This window comes from Chaetodon auriga, chromosome 6 (genome assembly GCF_051107435.1).
Source record: "Chaetodon auriga isolate fChaAug3 chromosome 6, fChaAug3.hap1, whole genome shotgun sequence".
NCBI lineage: Eukaryota > Metazoa > Chordata > Actinopteri > Chaetodontiformes > Chaetodontidae > Chaetodon > Chaetodon auriga.
Window position 1 is genome coordinate 8,149,903 of NC_135079.1, and position 17,694 is coordinate 8,167,596.

Here is a 17,694-nt window from a genome sequence, read left to right on the forward strand (position 1 = left end):
GTAGCCTGTATAAAAGCAATGAATGATTGATTCTGGTGCTATGATTACTAATCATACCAATACTGTATGTCTTCCTCTTTTACTAACGCTGTAAAAAAATAAGTAATAATAAAAAATGCTTTGCAGCTGACTCACAAGTTGATTTATGTTCATTTTATTTGCATCATACATGTAAAAAAAAACACTTTCGAATGGATGGATTTCCACTGTGTGTTTGACACTCATGGTCGCTGTGCAGACCGTGAATCCCCCTGACTTTTACTCTAGCACCACCATGAGGTTGACATTTTAATATTTGCTATTTTCCATCAGAAGAATTTGCTGTCACTTCAGTGATATTCTAACTTTTCTTAAAGCGCCATCATCAGGTCAAAATTCTAACTTGTGCAACACTTTGGTTTATGATTAAATGCCAGTTGATTATATTCCCATCAGCCTCAGCTGTACTTTGTAACTAATCAGCAAGTGTTTGCAGCATAAGTAATATGGTCAACAAGTAAAACATTATACGTGCTAAACATCAGCATGTTAACATTGTCACTGTGCACATGTTAACATGCTGATGTTAGCTTTTAGCTTCAATCACTGTTTTGTCTGAGTACACTTACAGAGCTGCTAGCATGGCTGTTGTTACACCATCAAAGATCCCCTCAAGACATGATTCAAAAAATATATAAATGTTTTTAAATTTTCTGTGAATAAAAATTTGTCCTTTTGCACAATTACTTCATGAAAGTTCCTAAAATTAAATCTACTTCTAATCGCTTATTGTAAAAAATCCAGAATCTATCAGTGTGCAAATATTGTTTATTTCCAAATCTTAACTACATTTTGGCGAAATTTTCCCCCTTCAGCCAATGAAAAAAAAAGCATCTTTCTTGTGTCAAAGTCTGCACATCCATCCTTCTGCACAGTGAAGTTCAAACGCCCGAGTGACGTAACAAAAGGAAAAATGAATGGAGACAAACAACGTCTTAAAATGTAAAAGACTCAGGTCTTTGTTATCACTACAGCAAAGTTTCTTTCCACTACAAAGAGACCAATTGGTTAATAAAGGAGGGCAGCAGGTCAGCACTGGGTGGGTGCTTGTGCTCGCCAGATTGTGGCTCCATGTGGATTCACTTAGTGCTGCAGGTTGCATTTCCACAACATGACTTTCTAGAGTTCAGTTCCACTTAAGAGACATATAAACAAAGCAAATACCTTTAAATCTATTTCTCACTGAAGTGCACATATCAGAAAGCTCTGGAAACAGCTGCCAACTGCCCAGTGACTCATCAAATTGTTATGTCAAATCAAAGAATGAGGTATGTTCCCTGCAAGCCCTGAAAACTTCACCAAAAGGTGGAAAGTGCCATTTTCCAGGAATTTTGTCACCATAATGACCCGGTAATAAAGGTGCAGGTACTTCAGCAGAAGGCAAACTGTTTCTATACAAGCCACTTTTCCAGGGCTCATTGCACAGAGATAGCTTTGTACATTAAATGAAAACAGATACTTCAGTCCCTCAAGAACTACTTTGATTTCTTGCCAGAAGCCTGCCTTGTTTCCTAAAATCTAATCTGAGGATTTGGAGGAGTCCCGAAGCGTAACAACAACTCCCCTCAAAAGCAGTTTTCCAGTGAAACTTAAAGACTCTCCAGGCTATGGATAAGTTAGGAAAAGCCTTCCTGGCCTGCTTGCTGTGAGCATAAACCAGACATCTTTAATGACAGAGGCGAAAAACACAAACCTGCACAGAGAATCCTCATAAAAGACGTTAATGATTGATGTTTATCATGAAGCCTGGTCTGCTTTGAGGCAGCAGCACAGACATTACAGTACAGTCTACACCTGCACGCTGCTCTAAAGAGCGTGCAGCATCCAGGTTTTAATGGAAGTATATCTCAAATGTTTTCTGTGCCGCTGATCATTAAAAGAAGTACAGCTGCATCTAAAGAAGTATTTGTTATTCAACAGCTGCAACAAAATTACAACCATACCTGCATCTTAAAATACAGGCATATAAGACTAACTGGTTAACATTTAACACATCTCAAAACACATCATTACTTGCAGCGATATTTCTGGTGAATTATGCTCTAAAAGGTACCAAACTAGGAACCCAAATGAATGTAAACTGAACAAACAGTGACCCCTATTGTATCAAGCAAGAGCCTACATTCCCTGTCCCTGCTGGAGGCTGCTGCTTAAACTCCTCCTTGCTGGCTGACACTGGAGTCTGTGGACATGTTACAGCCCAGAGGACATTGTGTTTAAGTATTTGTGTGTCATCTCTGTGTGTTTTTGGATCTCTCTCTGTGTCTCTCTGGTTAACCTGCCCACTTAGTGTGTGATGGGCTGCAGGTGAGGCTCTCTGATTAGCGGAGTGAATGATTGTGTGAATAGGTTTCTCAGTGAGTTGGGGAATTTGATTGGTCCTAGTCTGACAGCTGTAGGTTTAAAGACCAGGTCCCCCCCCCCCCCCCCCCCCCCGCTTCTGTTGGCTTTCTTCCCTCCACTTCTAAGAAATGTTTGTTTGAGCAGGTCATTTGTTAATAATTTTACATTTGATTTGTTGATTCATTAGGACTGTGAGCACAAAACTCTCTAAAGATGGTGATGAGACACAAGCTGAAGTTACTTGTTTGCAGCATTAGCGCTCCATCAAGAGTGTAAAAATGAGTTCCTGCTCCTTGCAAAATATCAAGACTTAGCTCAATAACAGCACCAGGCTTCATCAGATTGTTTTCTCCATGTTCAGCTCACAACTGCAGAGAATCGTGCTGCTAATTAACCTGCCGAGCAGTGACTAAAAAGGCTGAAAGAGCAAAAAGGCTGCCATGTCTTTCCTCTCTAAACCTTTGTATTTACTGCAGTTTATCCTTCCTAGTTGTAATGAGTACAATATCTTCTGGTGTATGTGCCGTTATTGCATATTTTTCAAGTTTTCCCCAGCAGATATAAAGACTTGAGATTGTAGGAAAAGCACAGGTGTTACTGATAACATTAACAATGTTGTATTCAAGCATCCCATTAAGCCATGCGTGACAGTGTGGCAGTGAGCCAGCATGCACAAAGACCCTAACACTGAAGCAGCTAAATGCAATTCAGCCATCAATAATCTTATTATTTACTCCTGTGCTTGTCCTACTGTCGAAATACCTTCTGTATAACAGGACACATGGGGTGATTTTCCTCATCAATCATAACAGTGATTTGCAAGGAGTGAATACGTCCAGTCTTACTCTCACTGGAGCTGAACTAATGTATGGTTAACTCTTATGTCAACTTTGCAGTGCATCTTCGTTGCTGACCAGTAGATGGAGGTAAAGCATCATACGATCACTGGCTGGCAACCCTCCATGACTTCTATAGAGGCCTATACTGTGACCAGAAATACATACCATTTACCAAGTGTGTGTTTTTTGTTTGTAGTTGTTCCTTCAAATGTATTCTCTGCTGTGCACCACGTGTCATATCACTGCCTCTGGTATTTCTGAGGTCCTGTTTTCTGTCCGCCGGTACTGGAAGCGGTTCATTAGTCTGCATAAACAAATGTTCCCGTGTGTGCACTGTATATCATAACGGATTGATTGATTGATTGGTGCACTAGGCTTCTGTATAAACAGTGTGCAGAAGCATCAAGCTGCCAAGTCCAGCTGTTCTCAACAATTTCACAGTGAAAGTTGCTGCAGTAGGAGAATGTTGTTATAAGCAAGCTCACATCCTCGTATACCTCACACATACACACTCATCTCCCAGTTTCCAACACGGACCCGTCCATCCTAGAGTGGAACAGTTGTCCTTGAACAGTATCACTTTCATCTTTTGATGCACCATGTCTGCTTGAAAATCCATGAAAACCACACAAGATTACAGAGTTATCTCCCCTACCAACTGGCCTATCAGTAGTTTAAGGATGGAAGCTGTTGGCACTTTGCCTCACAGGCATCACAGACTGTACTGTCAGCCTGGCTGCCAGCTCTTTTGAAGGAAATCATGTCAGCTTTGACTTTAACTGGCTGAGACTGAATGAGGTCATTTTTAGGTATTATGTTACATAGTCTAGAGTGTCCATTTTGTAACAGCTGCATGTGATGTGTGGCGGGCTGTAGCCTCAGTCCAGAGCTGACCACCTATTCGCTGCACATGGCTGGGTGGTATGTTGTCAGAGACAGGCATGGTCCAACTGGAGGAGGTATGAAGGGGTTGGGGGGTTGGTGTCAGGCCCCTGGGGTCTGCATGTATGTGCCAATAGCCTGTATGCACATGTGGTGTGGTGAAAAATCGACTCGCATTGTTTGATCCGTGAACATGAGACTCTGGCGTGAATCACACATTAAGGCTAGTGGCAAACAGAAGACACTCACTGAGGAATTGTTTTTTTATCTGCTCAGGGATCTTTCCAAAAGAAATAAGGCAATATATCTTTTGACAAGTCGTTTTTTGTAGCCATTATTGATGTTAAAGTAATCTATTCGTAGCACAAACAAAGCTGCAGTTCTCACAGTGAACAAAGCAAAATAGTCATAAAAGCCTGCAGACAGTCATTTAGGAAATGCACACATTATGACCAGTGGCAGTGTTTTCGTTGTGGAAAATACTTTCCCATTGTAAAACTTGTGGCTGTTAACCAGCCTGGAAAATGTTGCCCCGTGTCAGCATAGTTAGAGCGAACGAGGCAAAGGCCAGACTCGACTATAGCTGTGAGCTGTGGCCTCTCTTTTGTGTGTGCAGCAAGCAGGCAAGACACTGGATAACGAGGGGGGGGCTAATTATTTTTAACAGCTTAACGCTCCAATCAAATGAGCTTTCTGGAGATTTTTACACACTGTTGTGGCTCACGTCACCAGGGTATATTAAACCTCTTAACTGAATGTCGCCCTTGTTCGCTCGCATTTCACACTAACAAGAGGCGTGCGAGGTGTGTACAGTACAGTCCGGTCACTCACACACATGCTGTCATGTGATGACACAGACAACAGAGCATGCAAGCAGCTGAAACCCTCCCAACAAAAAAAATCCCACATTGTCTGGTTAGTGGCTTCAGCATTTTGTTTTCCTCATGCTTATGGTCATGAGGGAATTCTTCTCAAGGTAGAACAGATCCTGTTTATGTTTGTGTGCTCAGTTGTTTTCCTGCTGCGGAGGACTGGACCAGAGGGGATGCATCAAACTTAAGAAAACAGCACTGACAGTGTTTTGACCCTCATGTTTTATTGGAGTCCTCTCTAACAGCTCCAAAATAGTACTTAAAATTGACACTCCATAACTTCTCCTTACTTTATGAGAGTTGCTCATAAACATGATTTTGAGCTGACAGTCTGCTACAGAAAATGATGCATCACTTCTGTGACATCAGCGGTAAAACATGATTAAATACAACTGAGATTCATCTGTGACTGATGTTGACAGTGCTTTTGTGCGGCGCCACCCCTCTGGATCCAAAATATCTGCTGAAGAGTTTGTTCATCAGAGGTCTAACAGGGAGTTACACCTCTTTGGGCTCTGACTGATCCCAAATAGAGGTAACTTCACAATGTAAGACAATATACTGTACGTGTCTTTGTCTGTGAATCACTTTTCAGAAAACAAAAAGAATGTTTTTTAATATTAAACATTAAATAGTTCCTTAGTTTTCTACTTATCTTCATCAAATGTTCATGGTCAAGGGGAGGGTTATCGTTTCAATACTTCTCTACATATTATTTTAATAAGGTCAGAGGAAAAGACAGACATTTTTGGGACCCCAAACTATGAGGAAATAAAGCCAATGTCAACAAAACACAAGAGCAAAACCTGCACAAATTCACTGATTTGAGGCTGAAGCTTTTATTGTGAAATTACTGTCAAAATGCAATATATTTTCCTCCTGCAATTTGTATGTGGAGGATATTCACAGGAAAAGTGCAGGTGGCCTTGCTTCAGATGAGCTAAGGAGGGCACTGTTGTCTAAACTAATTTCCGCTATCTTACTACCTGTAACGAAACACCTGAAAACGCTGACTGATAAAGAGATATTGCAGACATTCATAGAAGCAGCAAAGAGCAAAGAGCGTATCGGTCTGATCTGTCAGTGGTAGGTAAGAACATTTGGAAGTGATTTATGTGGTGTTTTGCACTGATCCATAACCCTGCATTTGACGGGGTTAACTCACATCAATCACTCCTCTGAAGGTCCTCCGCTCTCAGAGCCACTTTTTCTCCGTGCTTGACTAAATAATAGGTTCTGGTTTCTCGTACCCAAGAGACACGAAGACTAGCCCTCCTCTGTCATGGTGGAGATACAATCGACGGACACGAGAAAAATGGGAAATTCCTCGACTCCTAAACATTTGGTTGCACACTCTCTATGAGCGGGACTCAATGAAAATAACTCCTGTTGGGGTTATCAGTCATTCTGTCTTTGCAGCAGAGTGTGATCATATTTAACCCACAAGAAAGGCCCACTATTGTCCAGCTATTCATCCTTCAAAAGGCCCTCAAAACCCCAACAATGTCCCCCCCCCCCAAAACATCTCCACCCCTCTGTCTACCTGCTCTAATTAACAGCCAGTCTATGGGCAGCTCTCATGTGTGGAGCATGTCTTCCTGTCTGGGCTGCAGACAGAGTGTGTGTGTGTGTGTGTCTGCGTACCTCTTTGAATAAGACTATTTGTTTGATTGTGTGTGTGCGTGCGTGCTTCAAACACACTCAAGTATGACCACAATCACACACGCACACCCGTGCAGCAGGTCTATTAGCATGGCAAGAAGGGCACTCACTCCAGTCTGTCTCATGGTGGTGCTACTCAAACACAGACAAAGCCTTTTCAATGGGACAGTACAATAGCCAATGAAAAGCTTTTATCACTCTCCAGGCCATAACAAAGCCCTCCAGCCCCCATTTGCCATCTGAGGATGTTCTAATTGTATTTATTTATTTCAAACGTACTTCTGTTAATTCAAAGCACTTCTTTAGCATCCACTCAGCGCCTGCACTGAGCTTTGAGAGCAGGATTTAGGGGAGAAATAGGTGTGTTTTATGAACTTGAGTGGAAGGTGGAACAGAGACGCTGATTGCCTCCAGAATGCAAAGTGTGTGTGTGTGTGTGTGTGTGTGTGTGTGTGTGTGTGTGTGTGTGTGTGTGTGTGTCTGTGTGTTTGGTGGCTTGCTCCTTAACGGGCTAGATTACATGGACACACACACCTTCATTTTACATTTCTCTGTGTTTGAAGCAGCTTTTGACTTAATTATGAAATGCTGCAATCAACCACCTTTGAATCTGGAGTGGTGCTTCTTTTTTAATCACATTCCCTAATCCAGAAACACAAGAGCAAAATTGTCAGGAATGTTTTAAAGTGTGTGTTTGAGCTGCTCGAGCTGCTAATTTTACAGCAACAGGCCGAGCTAACTCGCTCATTACCCGCTGTGGTAACCCAGCGCTACTTCCCAAGCCAAGGACATAACATGAGCGAATGACATTATTCTGTTTGGTTCAGCTTAGGTTAGAAAAGCTGGTTCTAGATGTTACCAAATCGGAAGTTTAGGCAAACGTTATTGGCTCTGTCCTGCTCTGTACCAGGCTCACACTGTTCCTTGTTGTACAGTGCTTTTAGCTGTCATTCTTGTATGGAAAGTACTCTATGAGTACAGTTTATTAGTATTATTACTATCATTATGAACACAGGCAATAAAGAATAAATCTCTGCCGTCTCTGCCTTAGTTACTATACAAGCAGACAAAATAATATATTCCATTTTTCACAATGAAACTGAAGGCTTGACCAGGACTAACTTGCTACCCTGCAACATGAGAACAAAGCTACTCCTTCATTCCTAAGTCTACATGATTAAAGGCTGTTGTTTTATCTGGGACATGTCGCTTTATCCTCTGTCTTTAAGCATGGTGTAAGTCATATTATAGCCATCAAGTGTATATTTTATATGGAGGCAAAACGTGAAAAAAATCCTGAAAAGGAGATAATGTTAATTAGCTAGCTAGCTGCATCTGTCTCCCGATCTCTTGGCAACAGTCAATATTTCAGCTGACAAACCGGGAGAGAAATTTTTCATCTGTGTGAAACCTAAAAAACTGCCATGAATTTTTGAGTGGAAAGCCACTGAAACTGTGAACGACACGTGAGCTGCAGGTCTAGAATGGAAAGTTTGACAGGTGTGCAGGTCCTGTACACACTGCACAAGTGTGAATATCTTTTAAGATTGCATTTTTTAAGATGATAAGCATTGTTGCCTTAAGGAGCTAACGTTCCTCAGCAGACGGGATAGATCTGGAGTCTTTTCAAAGAAACAGAGCAAGTTTTCTGGAGGTCAGTATCTGTCTGCGGAGAGAAATGAGGTGTTCTGTGGAGTAAATCAAAGCAGTGGCTGCTTTGAAACGTCCAGAGTAACAAAGATTCATTCTTAACTTTCACGTCAGAATACGTCTGCTCAGTCTTTCTGCTGGAACTCTAAACATGAACCACGTAGCCACCCTCTGCCCTGAAGCTTCCCCGTGTTGTCTTCAAAGCAACCTCAAACTCAAGCCTCATGCCATCACCCCTCGCCATTGTTCCCGTTCTGCACGTGGACGTCCCAGTCAGCCCTGAATGAAACGCAACATGTCCAGCAAGAAAGATTCATGAGCGCTTCACGTGCCACGATGGCAGCGGGATTTTTGATTCAGTCTTTGCACTCCATATGGTACCGCAGCTCAGCAACGTGCACCACCCAGCTGCCTGCGACACATTTACTGGCACAAAGTGCAGCATCAGTGGCCACTTTGACCAGACTGTCTGTCAGTTGCCATAAGGACAGATTTGACTCAGATTAATTGGCCCAGAAGACTTGTTAGACACATGATTACATGTATTCTAATTAGACAGTCATGCTCAGTGCAGTATTAACCCTTGCGTACTGATTTGAAGGTGAAATTTGTATTCTTTATGTAATTATATTATATAACTGTCCTGTTTGACCACTTCTGACTACAGACGGCTAAAAATACACTTTAAAGGTGGCTTGTCATAAATGGCTCATACTTTGTACCTATTATTTCTGAGTTTAGGCCTGAATAAACAAGACGAAAAAAATTCTTTTGTCTGGGTAATTCACTCAAACAGTTTGTCTCCATGGCAGCAACGAATAACCTGCAAACATACTTTTTTTCCCCCGTCTTATCTATTTCGGTGATAAAGTACTTTTCAAGGCAAGTTTCCAACACGAGGCCAGTGCAGAAAGCAGAGTGCCTTTCAAAGACATTTGAAGCAACCGAGGCCACACAGAGAGGCCGCTGGAGTGTTGTGCTGATGCTTTGTTAGATACTAACGGCATAGCCAAAGCAAAACCTTGTGTTGTACGCCCTCCGTCGCACCTTTACACCTCTCTCATCTTGAACTATTGTTGCATGGCCCTTCACTGACATGCTGTCATCCCTGCATGAATCCACACACACAATAAGGCTTAAGGGATCCTTTTCTCTGAGAGGAGATAGGCCCATAGATCAAGACAAAGGCATCAAACTAACCAAATTATCTCTTCTGGGTGTTCCTCAAAAGGCATTACAGCTATCTCAGAGAATCATCCTAAATGCCTTTGCCCCACATGTCAAATCAGAAAGTCTTATTGTGCAAAATGCACATCATAAGCAGTGGGATGTATGGTTTTTTTTTTTTTCTGTATTTTTTGCCAGGTTGTAATTTTGTGTTGGCACACACTATATCTCCAAGAATGTTACACAAATGTTTGATCTTTGCATGAATGTTGAGTTTGTGAATGCAAGATGCTTATTAGAGCAGGAGGTGGAATTTTTCTCCCGCCTGATTTATATCAGGTGCAAGACCCTGGATGGGTAATTTGGCTGATAGAAGCATTTTTATTACAGAGCTGTGTTTGTAGTGGAAATGATAGGCCTGCTTCACGGCATTTGTGGACTGGAGTTTACCCCCTTTTCTTTTGTCTACAGCTGATTCTCCTGGAATGTTTGTTTAGGCTCATCCCCTGAATGCGAGCTTCACCTGGAATTCGTAGCAGCGCCCGAGACGGAGAAGGAGCTGTGGGATACACCTGGTGAGGGACAGCAAACAGATGAGATGAGATTAACTACCCTGTAGTGCATCATTTAACCACTCTAAATAACACAGAGTGAAGCAATAGAGATAGAACCGGAGGAGTAAACTCTTAAAGCAAGTGAAAGTACAGACTTTGTATTTAAAGCTGGTGTGATTTTGATATCTAAGACTGGTGGTAAATGTGTTTATTCAACCACTTCTGGGAACACTGGCTGCAGAAACCCCTTTAAAATTTATGCAAAAAGATAAAAAAAAAAATGTTCCTAACAAGAACAGGCAGTGTTCAGTCGCTGCAGGCTCATAAAACCAAAATTAGTAGAATTAGAGATGTAATTGGCAGAATTTGTAAAGAGTTTAAGTTGATGTCAGTTGCAACTTTATTCCCTTAAAACGGTTTAACTTGAACAGCTTGGTTGTTTGCACAAATAGCTACAGAGATTTCTTCACCTTCACCAAAGATCTAATGTAATGTGCTGCTGTTCTCATCTGTGGTGTTCACATCCTGACGTGGAAATGGTGGTTTGAGGGAAAGAAGACACACGTTAGTTTAGGTGGATCATGTTATTGATCCAAATTTTATGGAATATGTTCACAGAGGCAGAGGAAGAGCATTATTTTACTGACATATTGAATCATCTGGTGTATGGGTGCGGCAGAGGTAAAGCACTAGTTCAGCTTCAGTTCCTGATAGCATTGCCTACAGCTTGGTTGTATATTTCCACAAATCCATTGGCAGGTATGAAACCAGGAAGCATATTTCCATCAATCATTTTATTGTTTTTCTACTCATTTTCATTTTGCACATAGATCGTCACTCATAGAGTCAAGGATATAATGCGTGTTGTCACCAGCAGGGGGAGTTCATAACACCACCAACTGCTCTTCTAGCTGCCCTCGACTTTTAATATTCACATTTTAACAGTAGCGGACATAAACGCACACTAATTTGAATTTTCTGTAGCAGATTTTCAGAAAAAATGGTTAAAATCTGTGTTACATCGGGATGGAAACCTGGATGGAATGAGATCCTTGCTGCCACAGCAGCACCTCCTACTGGTCGGTGTGGGTGCCTGCATGGCGGGGTGGAGCTGGACCTCTGGACAAAAGCATGAACCTCCTGAAGTGACAAAGTCTTGATGAAACTTCTTGCACTCGGGTGAAAAGTATATAACACAAGTATTTCTACAACCTCTGCAGGGTGGAAACATAAAAGTGTGTTTTTCGGTATTCCCACTGGATCCATACAGTGTCTTCAGATATATTCAGCATATTATTTTTAACCAGTGACTACACAATACACCAAGTTACAGCAGCTCTTTGCTCCTCTGAACTATTTTAAAGTATCTGCTGAGAGCAGTGATGTTCTGTATCATGTCTGTAGACCTTGGTGCTGTCACATTCCTTCACTGGATACAAATGGCAGCAGCGCTCCTGTCTGTCAGCCCGTCTCTGACAAAGGGCTGTTGTTTTCCCAGCCTTTTCTCTTTTCACACGCCAGCCTCTTTGGCTCAGAGCAGCTGCTGGCATTAGAATGAAATTATGGGAATATTTGTTCTACTCGCTGTTAATTATAGTCTGAACATTGATTCTGTCCATCTCTTCTTCCTGTATGACCCCCGTAGCTCATGTTCTGGATACATGATATGGAACCAAAGTGATTTATATATGCATTCCTAACTGGTACAGATGCCAAATTTCAGACTGGACCAGCAAGTTCTCAATAGGATCAGGAAGTTTTTAAGGTGATTATTGTGAATTTGCCCCACAGAAAGCAAAGGCCACCACACAGAGCTGGACAGCCAGATATTTATGTTTGCATTTCTCCACCATGACCTCAGTAAACCCATTCATGTTTTCATGAACTGTTGTTTCAGAAGTGCAGGCGTTAGCAAGGACTTAGCATCAAAACACAGACATGAATCCAAAAACCTATCAAACCTTTCAAGGCAATGTTTCTCTGTTATTTTTCTTCCATTGGCTCATTAAAAACATGTGCTTTCTGCAACTTTAAGACATCCATGAAGAAAATCATAAAATTGCTAGGCTGCAGATCAGAGATGTGCTGGAAGCCTATTTGTCACGGGTTTTCATGGACTCAGCCTCTGTAGGAGTCTCTTCCACCATGTCAAAGTAGACAACGATGGAGCATTTGGCAAGGGTGCGAGGAGCAGACAGAGAAACTGCTCTGCAAGGGAAATCCGGTTAAAAAAAAAAAATCCTTTCATAAACAGAGATTCAACAAGCTATCCTTGTGTAACCATGACAAAGACGCACACACCACAGTCAAACTTTCCGAGGACAGGATGTGTTGTCGTACAAGCTTTTTGGTTTACATTTTATTTCATCCGAAATGTCTGATGACCTCCTTTCCCAGAAGCCTGTGCAAAATTGATGTGAGCAATGTGTAATACTCCTCACCTTCTTTAAGGACTCATAAAGTACCGAAGGTCTTCGAGTCGGAGGGTCCTGGCTTTAATCGACCATGATTCCACTCCTGCTGATGGAGGCACTGGAAAAACTCCTGTCCACAGTACATCTCATCAATTTTTATTTCCTTTCCCGGAACTTTTTATTTTAAAGAGTTACTGTGAGGTCACATAAATGATCATCCCGCTGCAGCTCTGACCCTTGTGCAAAGCTGGAATGTGATTTGTGTATATTTTGAGTAATAACATCAGACGGAGGAGTAAAACGAGGACGTAGTTGCACACACTTTATAAATACCACCTTCACACTAAAAGGTAGGGCTCAGTGTTTACTGGATGGAGACTTAACATCCATCAGTGGATGTATTATAGGAGCTGAATACCAAACTCAAAGATGGCGCCCAGTCACTTGAAAGAAAATTGCTCATCTGCTGCATAAGCCAAAAAGGTTGTCTAGCTTCCACATTGTGCAGCCTGTTGCACACACAAATCAATGATTCCCCTGCTGGCCTCGTCTGCATGTTCATGTTCTTGGCCCGTAGACTTTACATTGGGATGATGTCATGCAGATGAAATTCAGCTCGTTGTTCAGCTGCACAGACTGCAGATTTACTGTTTTGGTTCACACACACCTCTGTCATTGGATCATTTTTAGAAACTATTACTATTACTACCACTATGTTAGAACTCGCTGATGAACAAAATGGAGACCAAAAGTTGAGCTGCAAGAGAGCGAGACACAAACACGACTCCAAGTAAAACGCTGCTCTGAAACTGCTGGAAGTTGACCTTGTAGACTTAAAAGGTGACGACATATCCGTGTTCGCGTGTTGCTTCTGCTGCCCCCATGTGGCCAAGAAAATAACATTTTGTTTGGCGTCCAAAAAGCTGTTGTTCTTAGAAGTTACATTTCAGCTTGTGATGTGACAGTTACTCACATGCTTCGATGCAGTCCATGAACAGGTCAGATGAGAGTCGGAAGATGTTACAAAACTCGCGCGCACCAAACCTTGTTTTGTCCTCAGACATCCGGTGTCTGCGAGGTGCTAAATCCTGCTGAGGTCTGAAAAGTGGGCTATTCTGCCTCCTTTAAAAATCAGTGCAGCCTGATTCCTCAGCAGATTTGTGAAATTGATTTGGTGTGTTGCAGACAGCCACAGACTGTGCAGAGCCAGCCCACAAATTGCATGTGTGGTGTGAAACCAAGTGCGAGGTGCACAGATGGAGGAGAGCGAATAAATCAGACTGGTGTGCTGACAGATACAGTGAATTTGATTCCTAATGGGACATTTGAAAGGGACTTAACACCATTTTAATACAATGCTTTATGTTCAGCAAGACCACAACCGAAGCTTTTTACTCATTTTCCACATTTAAAAGGTTTTAAAAGTCATTACATCACTGTTTGATTTTCAAAAGTACTTGTAATTGGCTGCATTTTCAATAAACTGGGGACTGATTGGAGGATCGTGGCTTCAGCTAATTCCCTGCATTATGTGCTTTAAGTTTCAGGAAAAGCACTGAGGTCACTGAGTGCTAAGTTGGCTCAAGAATGCTAATAGGTCATAATCATCTCTGTATTTTCAGGCAAATCTGATGAAAAAGGCCACAGCGCTGGCTGACCTCTGATTTTCTGATTTGGTTTGTACTTTCCCCAGACTTGGCAGCCCGTGACAACGAGAGAACTGTAATAAGAATTATCTGACATGAGTATAAATACTTTCCATGGGTAATTGACCCTTTTCCTGGACACACACACTCCAAGATCAAAAGGGTATATCCTCTAGACTCCAAGAGCCACTGATTAAACACATTTCAGAAGTATTTCCCTTCCATTTTCAGGGCATAGGAGATGTGTTTCATTAAGTTGTATCATGAAATGCGGCCCCTTGTGTGTGTGCGTGTGTGTGTGTGTGTGTGTGTAATACAGGATGCCTATATATGTGCATGTGTGCTGTCGATCTGTCTGTCCGTGTATATGGTGCACATTTTTAGCTGGTGAGGGGAAGTGACGAGGCGCGTTGCCCACCATGTCTCAGTGTTTCTCAAGAAAGACAAATGGCGTTGTTCCAGGAGCAGATACCAGCTTTACTGCCAAATCCCTGCCGGCTGGACCGAAATTTCAGCCATGTAAAGAGAGCAGGAGTGGAGCAGGGCCTGACAAAAGATGACATTGGCTTGTAAGTTTTAGGCGATGACGCTCAGGGGGATTCCATTATGTGGCTGTCACACAGCATTAGGCGAGACAGCAAACACTTTCATGTGTGGATTACCATTTACCCATTGGAGATAATAGATATTTGCCTTAGCTAATCCATTCCTCTATTGATTTTTTTCTCCCTTTAATAACTTCTTGCAAGCAAGCAAATTTTAATAAGTGCAAGAATGCTGACAAGTAAGAAGCTGGAACAAAGGGCTGTGTTTGACACAGATAAGCTGCTTAATGTAGTTTTCCATACAAATATGAGCAATGTGATCATCTCTGACAACCCTGTTTATTTCAAACACAATACAGGTAAAAATACAGTGTGATTACAGAAAATCAGACTGTTCATTTTGAAAGATTATCATTTAGAGTGTGTGTAATTATCAGTGTAGCTGCTAAAAACAGTCTGAAAAATGAAGAATATGTCTTTGCTGTGACACATAAAACAGTTCTCATACTATACGAATCAATGTTTACCAAAACAAGCTTAAAGTCATATTAATAAGAAATGTTCTATATTTTCTTAGTGTCATCAAGTTTCTCATGAAAAGATGACAACCGACATGAATCAGTATGAGCAAGTATTGTCTGTGTATCCAAAGCCTGACATACCTCTCTGTGTCATAGATCACCATTGTTGTCCCAAATCTATTAAAAACACTGAACCACGCCGTCACATGTTCCTTCATTATAATGAACGCTGCCCCTGGAGTTTATTTGGAGTTGATCTCTCTCACACACACACACACACTGCTAGAACACCAAATGTGTATTAATCCGCCGCTGAAATTAGTTCCCAAATAAATCACAGTGTACTCAGTTTAGAGTTTTATAAAATTATTTAGCCTTTTCAAAAAATGTTCAGTTGGAACCGATGAACCTGTGGCTGAGTGCCACATGCAGGGTTAAGATAGCTGGAAGGTACTGAAAGACAGAATAAAGCTTTGTTGGTTTTAGCTTTTTCATGAGATTTGCTGATAATATGAAAAATGTATAATATCACCAACCTTACCTTGATTTATTATATCAACACTTTGTCTGGAATTTGCTTTATTTATAACAATTAGAACAAAGTACATCAGCTGTGCAGTTAAAGAATTCACAAAGAAACAGATGAGAACATCCATAACGTTAACAAACTGGAACAACATCAGTTTTGAAATTCACTCGGCAGTTTCTTGTTTCATAACGTGCACAACCCTGAACTTCACCACCGCAACTGCTACATTTAAAACAGTAACAACAGATCTAAGCCATGGTTTCACACTTAAAGTTGCTAAGAAAAATAAAGACATTGCAGCATCAAGTTCTCCCTCCCAAACTCGCTGCACATCCTGATTTAGCCTGCTGATTTGCTAAAAACATCTCTTTTAGTTTTAGTTCCTCTTCTTGCTCCAGGTCTCAGTTCCGCATTCAGACGTTTGGTGTCTGGGGGCCCTTCGTCCTCGGTTTTGGCACCGGTGAAGGTCGTTGTTCTTCAGCCGGCGTGGAGAGCTGTGGAGGTGTGTTTTCAGTCGGAGCTTCAGGCTGAGAAGCACTGTTGTAACAGCCACTGGGTGAAGGCTCGGGGCTCGGGGTTGGAGGATCCTCTGTCGCGTGCATAGTCTCATACTCTGGGCTGATGGAGTCCGGCTCTCGTTTGCTTAAAGAAAGCATCCCGAGCTCCCCTTTATCCCTCATTCTCTTTTGAGTTTTGGTACGTCTCGGACAGCAACATAATGCGATGATAATGGTGAGCAAAAGCAGAATCAGACATGTTCCTCCCCCAAGCACTGCCACAACGGTTTTGGATGCAAAACAAAGCAAAGTTGGTGGTGACGGACTTTTACAGGTTACACGAACAGTGTCGCTCTTCGCCTGGCTGACTTTGTTTGCCACACCACATGTAAAGTTCCTCTCCCCTTTCAGCTGTGCCAGGGATATGCTCAGCTTTTGTCTTGTTTCGCTTGTTAAAGTATTTTCGTCGAGTATCCATGAGAACGCCAAACCCTGAGGATTAGCTACATGGCAGTTCAGATTGACAGCACTAGACTTGAAGTCGCAGCTATAAGTGAGTTGAGGTTTTGATACCTTGTCCATCATACAGAGATTGCCAGTCCATGTTTTAGCCAATGTGCCATTGGGATTCAGCACATTTGCCTGGTACGCCCCTGCACTTGACAGTTGTAGGTTCTTCAGCAAAAGAGATCCAGTTGCAGAGATGTCCCCTGGCTTTCCAACAGACACTCTGCCTTGCTGTCTGTAGAAAATGATTTTGTCATTATGAGTCCATCTCAGCACATGTGAGTTAGCCAGTCGGTCGTAGACAAAAGGCAAAGTCAGACTCTGCCCAACGGCAGCGTAGAGCTCACATGTGACCTTGTTTGCTGCTGAAAGGTTGATGAATCCTGACAGAATGATAACTCCGAGTGTGGTATGAAAGCACGCCATGATGGACAAAAAATAGACCAAGTGTTTAATTATTTCCTTTGTCCTTAATCTAATCTGTTGATTAGGGTAAAAAGTAGACTAAGAAGCAGTCCTGTCAAGACAAGTTGTCGTATTTGCAACCAGACTACAACTGGCACATAAATGACAGACTTCAAATCCGTCAGAGAGAAGTGAATCCTCAGTGGGAAGGAAACACTATTAGCCAAGAGTCTACTCTCAGTTCTCTTAAGACGACAAAAAAACATCACCAAAGTCGTGTTGCAACTACCATTTTCCTCTGACATGAATAAATGTGACTGATGTCGTAATTCATTCTGAGCATGACCTGATCGCAAAACAATGGTGGTCAAAAAGTTGCTGAACGAAACCATGAAATGAAAGCTTCTATTTTAAGAAATATTGACTGTCATGTATATAAATAACTCTGAGCTGAGTATGTTTTACCATATTGTGAAATTGTACTTTGAGATATTCAGTTTTTATTGGAAGAACATTTTAAATTTGTAATTTATTTATTAATTTATCTAAGCAACACATACACAAGAGAACAGGATCAAGAAGGATTAAAGAATCCAAAAGAGAAAAAGAATAAAGAGCAGTG

The 17,694-nt window shown here is 41.7% G+C and overlaps 1 protein-coding gene across 1 annotated transcript; it reads right to left on the minus strand.

Annotated features, from left to right (window-relative positions):
• Window positions 1-15,682: 15,682 nt before the first annotated feature.
• On the minus strand, window positions 15,683-17,220 carry LOC143321687 (uncharacterized). Its single transcript, XM_076732202.1, has one exon. The coding sequence runs from the start codon at window positions 17,091-17,093 to the stop codon at window positions 16,077-16,079; it is 1,017 nt and encodes a 338-aa protein (XP_076588317.1). The 5' UTR covers window positions 17,094-17,220; the 3' UTR covers window positions 15,683-16,076.
• Between the last annotated feature and the right edge of the window lie 474 nt (window positions 17,221-17,694).

Excerpts from the sequence above, each read along its gene's own strand:
- LOC143321687 (XM_076732202.1), bottom strand. The coding sequence starts at position 17,093 with ATGGCGTGCTTTCATACCACACTCGGAGTTATCATTCTGTCAGGATTC.